At 56.6% G+C, this 10,311-nt stretch overlaps 1 protein-coding gene across 2 annotated transcripts in view; it reads left to right on the top strand.

Moving 5' to 3' along the window:
• The first annotated feature begins 16 nt into the window (after positions 1–16).
• Positions 17–10,311, top strand: part of TBC1D9B (TBC1 domain family member 9B) — a 41,524-nt gene continuing 31,229 nt past the window's right edge. For both annotated transcript variants that reach the window (XM_032395743.1, XM_032395744.1), the window contains exons 1-3: positions 17–196; positions 3,411–3,521; positions 7,415–7,533. In XM_032395743.1, coding sequence (XP_032251634.1) covers positions 79–196; positions 3,411–3,521; positions 7,415–7,533 — 348 coding nt within the window. In that variant the 5' untranslated portion in view covers positions 17–78. The remainder of the gene's footprint in view (positions 197–3,410; positions 3,522–7,414; positions 7,534–10,311) is intronic.

Raw genomic sequence — 10,311 nt, forward strand, 5'->3', positions numbered from 1 at the left:
GGCGCGGCGGCGGCGACGGCGGCGGCGGCGGCGGCGCTTCCGCCTGGCCGGCCTCGGCCCGGTGCGAGCGGCCCCACGATGTGGCTGGGCCCGGAGGAGGTGCTGGTGGCCAACGCGCTGTGGGTGACGGAGCGGGCCAACCCCTTCTTCGTGCTGCAGCGGCGCCGCGGCCACGGCAAGGGCGGCGGCCTCACGGGTGAGGGGCGCGCGGAGGCCGGGCCTGTGGACGCGGCCGCGGGCCGGGCGGGGAGGGCGCGCCGGCGGGGGGGGCCGGGCCGGGCCGCGGGGCGCGAGGGGGAGGGCGGGGGTCGTGGAGGCGAGGAGGGGGCCGGGGGGGCAGCGGGGAGGCGGGGGCGGGGGGCGGGCGCGCCGGGAGCGCGGGCCTAGGACCCGGGCAGGGCGACGGCGCTGGCGTTAGGAGGCCGGTCGGTGACTTCGGCCGGCCCCGGGCGGCGCGGGGACAGCTGGCAGCGGCTCTGCCCAGACGCGGTGCCCGTGAGCTTCCCGGGGCTGAGCCCAGGCGCGAGCAGCCTCCTGGAGTGGGAGTCACAGCTGAAAGTCGGCGACACCTCCTGGTCCTCGTCCTCTGCCTCAGTTTCCCCAAGTGCCTCCGGGGACCAAGTGACACAAGCACACGTTTTCTTTTGCCTCTTCCCCGCCCAATTGCCCTTGTAGCGAGATCGGAGGTGGCCCGAGCTGCTGCTGGCCTCAGCCCCCATCCTTCCGGTCTCTCCTCGCCCACCTTTCCTGCTCCTTGGTGCCCTGGAGCTGCAGAGAGGAGAGCCCTGGAGGCTGTGCCTAATTACCAGTGTAGGCTGTTCTGGGGAGCCAGCCAAGGGGCCCCTCTGTCCGCCTGGGCAGCACCGCTGTCGGTGGACAGGCACCTCCCGGAGTCGTGGGGTATCTGGGACCCAGGGCAAGGCCACCGGGCGTTCCCTCTGCAGCTGTGGTCCGAGGTCCCACCTGCTCCAAGCCTGTGCGGGCAGCCCGCCGAGCTGGCGCGGGCTCGGGGCTGGACCAGCGTCTGTGCTTCCGGTGGCCCACTGTGGCCGAACAAGACCGCGGGCGCAACGCTCACAGATGTGACAAGTTACCAACAGCGATTTCTGTGAAGCATCCTGATTTGAAACATTAGCAGCGAAGATAGTCCTGCCAGATGCAGCAGAAGTTTCCCCCAGACGTCCTCTGTCACCCTCTCCTGGGCCACACCTCCTAATGTGGAAGACACTGTCCCTTTCCTAAGAAAACTGTGTTCCCTTCAGTGCCCCGGCTGCCTCCCAACAGCCTCAGGAAGCCCAGGAGCCAGCGCTGCACCTGCAGCCTGGACTAGCTGTTCGGCAGCCCCTCTGGAGAGTCGGACTGATGGTCAGCCCCAGAAGCGACTGCCGGCCGGTGCAGGACGGCGAGGCACGGTGCCCAGAACCTTCTGTCGCACCAGCACACCAGCGTGTCCAGTCTGGTCCAGCGGCTTGTTCTGTGCTCTGTGCTTCTGAAGATCATCTCAGAGGGTGGCTGGGACCCTCTGTGCTCCGCCTTCCTGTGCACAGAAGGGCCTTTCCACCTCATGCATCTGTCTGTGTCCCCCCAGGACAGAGCCCACCCACCCCCACCCCAGGAACCACTCCTTCAGCTCCCTGTTCCAGCGAGGTTTGGTGAGTCCTGCCGTGGCCCCTGCCTGGCCTTCCCGGTGCTGTCATAGGCAGCATGGCCTCCTGAACCCTGTCTCCCCAAGGGAGGAACAGTTAGTGATGTGGTTTTGTTCAGGCTGGCTTTTAAAAACAGATAACAGCCTGGATCTTTCCTTGAAGAGTCTGAGTATAAGGGGCTCCTGGGAGGCTCAGTCAGTTAAGCCTTCGGTTCAGGTCATGAGACTGGGGTCCTGGAATCGAGCCCCACGTTGGGCTCCTTGCTCAGCGGGGAGTCTGCTTCTCCTTCTCCCTCTGTTGCTCCCCCTGCTTGTGCTCTCTCTCTGTCAAATAAATAAATAAAATCTTAAAAAAAAGAAGAAGAAGAAGAAGGAAGAGTCTGCGTGTGATGAGATGGTCTGCCCGCAGAAAAGCTTTCAGGTCTCGAAACATGGATATGGCAACAGAATAAGCATTAAAATAAAGTTTCCAAGACCAGAAGAGAAACCCCAACAGGAACTATGAAAAAAAAGTTTATTCCAAACGCTGATAAAGCTTGAATATGTGCCACTTGAACTGCAATTTAGAGAGACATTTTAGAACATTTCAGTAAAACAAGTGAGAGATTACAGACTCCTAACTTGGGTGTATGTGATGGGTACCTTCTTTTGTAATCAGTAATTTTATTTGTTCAAGATTGGGGAGGGAAAAAAAATAGTTTAAAATGGAATATGAAACAAAAGTGTTACAGTCGAGTTAATACAATCAGTAGAAGTTATTCTGACATCAACAGGAAAATGGTAACAGGCTATTTCCAGAGCATACCAAAAGCAGCACTTCATTAAAAAGGAAAACATAAATTCCGAATAGGAACAGTGAACAGATTATTAGGTAGCTTGATAATTCATTTAACGAAGAGGAGAGACTCAAACACGGGTAAAAGGCAGACATTTCCTCTGATTTGTCGGGGAAATGGTGTCATCGACAAAGGCTATATGTGATGAGAAGGAAAATTTGAAATGCCCTAAAATGCTTCAGAGATGGAAAAAACTGGGTGAGTGTTTTCCCAAATTGGACAGTTATAAAAATTGCTGTGTCCTCTTCAGTCATGACTTCTGAAGCCACAAGGAACTTCCTTAACACTTCCCAGAATAAAAATTTGTGATTACTTGGCAGAGGAAAGACTATATTATCATCCTGTTGTTGATAACGGAAAGTGATCTTACAAAATCATTGTCTTACTTTTTTTAAAAAGTGGCAGAGTACATGGCCAAAAATGTCAGGGGAAAATGTACCTTAAGAGGTGTGTCTGGCAGTTAATAAAACACATTGTACTATTTGTCTGAATTTTGTCATACTTGTGGTATTGTTTTTGTTTTTAATTTGTGACGGTTGTACTTTCTCATTTTTGAGAATTTTGAAAAAATTTTTTTGACAAAAATTAAAAATAAGTTAAAAACAGAAGACAACCTAATTTTGTATTTTTCCTAAAGAGGGCCTCCCAGAATTGTTTAAGCTTATAAACAAGGCCTTCTAAAACCTGCAGCAGCCCCTGCCTACAAGTGTTTGTGAGTCTGGGGAATGAGCAGAAGCTGCCAGGAAGTGGGAGGGGATTTTTCGATAGGCCTTTGAGGAAAAAGAAGTCATTTGGTGGACGAGGGGGATGCCAGACGTGCCTCCGTCTGGGCCGGGGCATCGAGGACGGTGCTGCCGTTCTGGGCGGCCTCCAGGGCTCGGCTGGGAGCGTGGCCCTCCCTCACCCTCCTCTCTCTGCCCTGCCCCCAGGTCTTCTCGTGGGCACCCTGGACGTGGTGTTGGACTCCAGTGCCCGCGTGGCCCCTTACCGAATCCTGCACCAGACCCAGGACTCGCAGGTCTACTGGACAGTGGCATGTGGTAGGTGCCGGGCGGGGCCTGCCCTGGACGAGCGGGGGGGACCCCAGGAGGGAGGGGACACAGCCTGCATTCCTGGGCTGGATGTTGTCTCTGGAGAACCCGATGCTGCCTTTCCTTCAGCCCACACGGCCCAGGCCGGCATCTCACTTAGGAAGGCAGCTCAGATGTTCACGGGTGCCCTGGACGCCGTGGGGATTATCTGTGGACAGTCGTGGACATGTGCAATGAAAATTTTGAGCCGCCCGACACTCAGGTTCCCAGCCAAAGAGGGACGAGGCGTCCTTCTGCCTCCTTCTGGTGGCTGTCAAACGGTAAACGAGGGTCCTTTCTGCGGTCTACAGGCCCACACTTTGGGCATTTTTGTGGGTTTGGTTGGTGATTTTGCTGGTGCAAGTGGCCCCAAGTGGGGTGCCGAGGGGCAGGCTGTGTTCCTAAGCACAGACGCGGCGATGTGCCTCGTGGGGAGGGTACGCGTGTTCGAGGAGCTCCGTTCAGGCCTGAGTTCCGGCCGATGCTGGCCTTGAGTGTGGTGTTAGGGAGTTAACATATATGAAATAAGGGGCCTTTAAACAGAAAGCTGCGTGAAACAGTCACGCACTGATCGATTGATGATGATGTTTACAGGAGCGTAGCCCTCCCCGTAGCTCCCCTGGGATCAGTCTTGGCCCGTTCCGTGTTCCAGGACACGTGGTAGAACGTAACTGCCACCAAAATGACAGCTGTGGCCGTCCTCCCGGGAGGAGACACACGCGACCCTCCCAGAGTCTGGGAGGAGGTCCCTGTCAGTGGGTACCAGCCTGGCTGAGGTCACTTGGACACATTCACGGATACACTCAGATAGCACTTCCTGCCGGCCAGGCACTTGCGCAAACCTCCCAAGAACTCCAGAAGGTGGAACTTTGGGGTTTGTTTTTTTTCTATTTTGAAGATGAGGAAGCAGTGGCCCAGAAGGGGTTAGGAGGCCTGAGAAAGGTGATAAGAGCGTGCACAGCTGGGACCCTGGCTTTAGAAGTCCGCTTCCTCCCAGGGGGCCTGAACGGAGGTGCCCTTTCCCCTGGGTATGAATCCATAGACAGAGGCTTCTAAGTCTGGGTGTGCCCAAGGCCAAGTGGGGCACGGTAGGACCCCGGCCCTGCTGGTTCCAGAGCGTGTGGGAGAGAGGGGCTTCTGTGGGGTGGGGTGCAGGGAGGTCGCTGTGTGCCTGGGCTGGGGCGAGACACGTGACTCTAAAATGGGCCCTCGAGATTTTCCTATCTCAGCGATGTTCTTTCTCAGGGAGCAGATGGGGAGGAGGCAGGAGTGGCAGTGAGGGGAGGGAGGAGGGTGGCCACGCTGGTGGCAGCTGGGCCTGATGCTGGGGAGGAGGTGGGGAGGAGCCCGGCCAGAGCTGGGGAGCCTTAGTCCTTAGCCTCGGGCCACACGCTTTGAGCTGCTCCAGCTTCTGCCCTGACCTCTGCTGGGCACGCCCCTCCCCTTCAGCTCTGCCAAACCAGATGTGGTCATGCCCACACCTGCCCAGTGCATCCCGACTCCTTAGCCCGCCCCTGAAGGCCTTTCCGGGTCAGCCCCCCTCCGTTTCTGTCCTCCCCTCAGGTCACACCTGGCCTGCAGCCAGACCAGACACTCACAGGGCCCAAAGTCCCCAGCCACCCCTGTCCCGATCCATGTGCCTGGCGTCCCCCCCGCCCCCCAGCCACCCAGCCTCCCACTCTGTTGAGACCCCGCCCAGGTGTCGGCTCCTATGGAAAACCAGATTCCCCAGACCCAGACAGCCACCTTTCCTTCTGGCTCCTTGAGACTCGCCCTGTCTTTACCAGCACCTTATACACTGCAGGCTCACTGGCTGTCCCCCTAGACTGGCAGCTCCTGGAGGGCCAGGGTAGGCAGCCTGGGTTAGGATCGTGGTTTGGTGACTTCCCGGCTCTGTGACACTGGGCCACTTACTTAACCTCTCTGTGCCTCAGTTTCCTCCTGTGAAATGAAAATAATGGTACTGTCTCCACGATTCTCTAAGAAGTAAATAAGAGACTCCACAAAAAGATCTGAAAGCAGAAATAGCACTTCGTAATAATTAGCGATTACATTCTTTTTAGTCCCTAAACCCAACACAAAGATGGCACAGTTTGTGTTTACTTAGTGCTAAATGAAGACTGAGTTACTTCTAACTAATAATTCCTTTAAATGCACACATGTGAGTATTTGTACAAAGCACACACAGATCCGCACAGATCGCGTGGACAAGATTTCTTCTGCTTGAGGTTGCCAGGAGTTGCCTCACTTGCAGATTTAACTTCCAAATTCAAAAGGGGGTTCTTGGCAGAAAGGAGAGAAAGAGAGAAATCCCTTCTCCTACCAGCTAGACCTTGGTCTCTGTACACCAGGAAAAAGAGGCCACGTGAGAAGCCCAAAGAAAAATGGGGGGAAAGGTCGTTAATGGATGCTTGAAGGCGCCTGCAGGGGTCCTTTGGATTGTGTGTTATGGCTCGCTGTAAGTCGTATGGTCCTGGGTTTACTCGCCTTCACAGAGGCAGCCTCACGCTGGCCCACGGGGGAGGGGGAGGGCCCTGACTCAGAACTGATTGTCAGAGCAGTGAGCTCCTTGAGTAAGGGTAAAGAAACAGTCACCCCTCACCCAGCCCAGCTGGGCTGTGACATGTGCCAGAGCAACGAGCCGGGGACGGAGGAGGTGGTGGGACCCAACCCGGCCTGGCCAGGACGGCCGCAGGACGGAGTCTCCAGCCGGTGGAAGAGTGTAGCCAGGCAGGGAAGGACGGGGTGCCTGATTCTCTGGGCACAGATGTCTGTGGGCCACAGCCATGTTGGTCTTGTGTCTTCGCTCGGGCTCCCTCCATGGCCAGTGTGCAGGCATGGGTCACAGGGGGTCAGCTGGGCCTTCTGGGCACTCTCAGTCCGTAAACTGTCCCACCCTGGGTCAGCTGGAAGGAGGCAGGCCCTTCCCCCTTCTTCTTGTGTTCATTTGTTCAGAAAGCAGTTCTTGAGGGCAAAGCCCCCGCCAGGCACAAGGAAAACCCCAGAGAGGCAGGGCAAGCAGGCCAGGCAGAAGACTTCCCTTATCCCTTTGCTTCTCCTCCCGGGGGACCCTTTTCCCAGTTCCTGGGGGCAGGGGGGGTGCGCGAGAAAACAGCCGCCCTGCCCTTGGGAGTGGTGGTGAACTGCCTTCTCTAAGTGTTTCCATTACCGCTGGACTTGCTGTGCCCTGCAGGGTCCCTCCCTGAGGAGCCCAGGGACCACCTCCAAGGCAGGGCAGATACTGGGGGCCAGCCAGAAGCTGACGGGGTCAGGCAGGGGTTCCCGGAGGAGGCAGGGCTGGGATGTGAGCAGGGATGGGGAGGAGGGGCCTGCAGGCAAAGGCCTGGGTGGCTGCAGCGGGCTTCAGAGAGAGGGGTGAGAGCCTCTGGCGTGCCCAGCAGGAGACCAGCCGGCCAGGGGCCTGGAGTCCTGCAGGAAGGCATCCTCCGGAGGACCGCAGTCACTTAGTCCCCTGTATATCAGAGACCACATGAAATCCTTTATCCCGAAGGAACATCATGACAACCAGGCAAACGGGCAGATCTATAGACTGCTTCTGGAAGGACACAGAGGAAAGTCGTGGTCAGTCTGTCTTGGTGTTAGCGGAGGTGCGGGCCTTCCTTCCGCATGACCCGCTGCGGTTCTGCCAGAGTTACTTTCGGGTTCACCGGGACCATGCGTGACTGTTGTTACATTACCTGTACTCAACGTCGAGAAGGAAAAGAGCAAGCAGCCTGAAGATTGCAGTCTCCTGGGTAGAGCAAATCAGGTCATCCGTGTTATTAGCCTCTGAACTTACGTTTAAGGCCTGTGATTGTAACGATTTTCCTCTTCTTCACTCCACCAAACCCCCCTCCCCACAGGTTCTTCCCGCAAAGAGATCACCAAGCACTGGGAATGGCTGGAAAGTAACTTACTCCAGACGCTGTCCATCTTCGACAATGAGGAGGACATCACCACCTTCGTCAAGGGCAAGATCCACGTAAGGTCCCCCTTCCACTTCCGGTTCCCGGGCGGGCAGTGTTGGCCTGTGTCATCTCATTCACTCGGCAGACATCTCCCTTTGGCAGAGGGGGAAGGCAAGCATGCACCCTGTCCTCCTGCTCTTGAAAGGGGCGTTTGATGGAACTCATTGCCAGGCAGGACCCCGCCTCTCCAGGCTGGCGCCGGGCTCAGACCACGCGGAGCCCCGGCTTCCCGTGCCCTGCAAAGGGCCTCAGAGCGAATAGGTGGGCGCACACCGCTGACGGCCAGTCCCTTGGCTCACATCACAGGAAGATGCTGGAAGGGCTAGGCCAGCCGGAGGCACGTTTCATTTAGGAAACCCACACGACTTACAACTGCGTGTGCCCCCTGACACAGCACTTCCCTTCCCTGGCGTCGGTCATACGGCGTAGGCGCACGTGCAGAGTGACGCGTGGGTCCCACGATGCTCCCTGCAGCACCATCAGCGGAAACAGGCCGAGGGTGGGAGGGGAAGCAGCACCGTTTGTTCTGCAAAATGAGAGCCGTGCTACTTGCTAGCCTGGCATTGACCGAGCACTTCCTCCTGAGTCCTGCGCCGCGCGCGTCGGGCTCAGGGGACTTGCGAAGTCATGCGTGGTACACTCCGTGGGGTGTGTTACAGCTCTGAAAACTGGAGCCATGTGTCAAAAGCCATAGCGCAGAGATGCTTCGGCTTTTCCTCTTCGGGGGCTGATTCACGCTGTAATGAGCATCTACCTGAGCGCATGCGCACGTGTGTCGTCTTCTTTCTGTCCGGTGATTTTGCCTTAGATTAGGTTTCTCAGAGGGCTCTTACTGGGTCCAAGTCTAGCCGTTCAGGGCTGCTTTGGGCAGGCCCCCGTGACTTTGTTACTCCAGAACTTTCTAGACGTGGGCAGACGGCGCTGAGAGTTCCTTGGCTCCTCCCCGTGGGCTTTGAGGCTCTGAGCAGGACCCGATTGCCTTTCTGGCTCCGCGAGAAAAGGCAAGGAGAGCAGAGGCAAGTCTCCACTGTCCCAGTGAGCAAGCTGGGCAATAATAATAATAATGATGAAGCAACGTTGTGAATGCTTCCTACCCACCAGACCCAAACAAAGCAAGCAACAAAACAGGACAAAAACTTCACGATGCATGGGTTAGAGAAGAAATGCGCATTAGAAAATATTTAGAACAGAATGATCATCAGAATGTTCCTACGTATCCGAATTTGTGGGCTGTAGCGAAAGCAGTACACAGCAGGAAATTCGAAGGCTTAAATCTTATGAGGAGAGGACGTTAATGAGCCAAGCGTCGAGTTCAGTAAGTTAGCCTGTCTGAGCCCAGAAATGAGGAAATCAGAAGGAAATAGTCAAGGGACTCTTGTTAGAGAACAATGCAGAAAGGCAGCGGGTCCAGGGAACGACCTAAGATACAAACAAACCTGTGGCAAAAGGGACCCAGGACCAAAGCAGGAGGCCTCAGATGAGCAGGGTTGGGAAGGAACTGGGAGGAGCACCTATAAAAAAGCAGAGTTTTAGAAAAGAGAGAGAGATGCCATGAACAGCTTTGAACGAGTAAATCGAAGAGTTTAGACAGTGCGGACACTTTCTCCCACTAGGATGCGTTCGCTTCCATCGCTGCTGCAACAAGTTCCCATAAACTTCGTGGCCTCACACAGGCCCGTTATCTGGGAGTTCTGGAAGTCAGCAGTCCACAGCGGGTCTCGCAGGCTGAACGCCAGGTGTGGGCAGGCCGTGCTCCTTCCGGAGGCCCGTTTCCTCACCGGTTCCGGCTTTTAGGGGCCGCTGGTCTTCCTCGGTCTGGGCCCCTTCCTTCACCTGCGATGCTGGCAGCGTGGCGTCTTCAGATCACGCCCTCTCTCTCCCCACTCGTGTCCTCTCATTCCCTTCATGGCTCTGACCCTCTAGTCTCCTCTTCACAAGGCCCCTTGTGATGACATATTGGGCTCACCTGAATAATCCAGGACCCTCTCTCTGGGTCAGAATCCGTACTTTATCACATCCGCAGAGTCCCTTTTGCCACATAAGGTAATCTATGCCCAGGCTCTGGGGTTTGGGATGTGGACATCTTTGGGGGACTCTTATTTGGCCTACCACGTAATATAACTGAAGCTGGGACTCAGGAAGAAATAAGAAACCCGAATATGCCTGAAACTATGGACTCAATCATTTAAAATCTGTCCAGTGATTTTTACAGTCCCGTTCTGTCGGCCAGCAAACCGAATCCCAACCCTGTGAGCCAGGCCAGCTCATTCCCATTGGTAGGGACAGTTCCTTCTGCCACACGTTCCTAAAGGACAGTGAAGATGCTAGCAGAACACAGCATGGACATGCCCTGAGCTGGGAGGGGCCTGCAGCTGGTCTGAGGACCCTGAGCTGGGAGGGGCCTGCAGCTGGTCTGGGGGGCCCTTAGCTGGGAGGGGTCTAGAGCTGGTCTGGGGGGCCTGTAGCTGGTCTGGGGGCCCTGAGCTGGGAGGGCCCTAGAGCTGGCTGAGGGCCCCGAGCTGGGAGGGGTCTAGAGCTGGCTGAGGGCCCTGAGCTGGGAGGGGTCTAGAGCTGGCTGAGGGCCCTGTGCTGGGATGGGTCTAGAGCTGGTCTGGGGACCCTGAGCTGGGAGGGGTCTAGAACTGGTCTGTGGGGCCTATAGGTGGTCTGGGGGCCCTGAGCTAGGAGGGGTCTAAAGCTGGCTGAGGGCCCTGAGCTGGGAGGGGTCTAGAGCTGGTCTGGGGGCCCTGAGCTGGGAGGGGTCTAGAGCTGGTCTGGGGGCCCTGAGCTGG

The sequence above is a fragment of the Phoca vitulina genome, unplaced genomic scaffold (assembly GCF_004348235.1).
Source record: "Phoca vitulina isolate PV1807 unplaced genomic scaffold, GSC_HSeal_1.0 scaffold87, whole genome shotgun sequence".
Taxonomy (NCBI): Eukaryota; Metazoa; Chordata; class Mammalia; order Carnivora; family Phocidae; genus Phoca; species Phoca vitulina.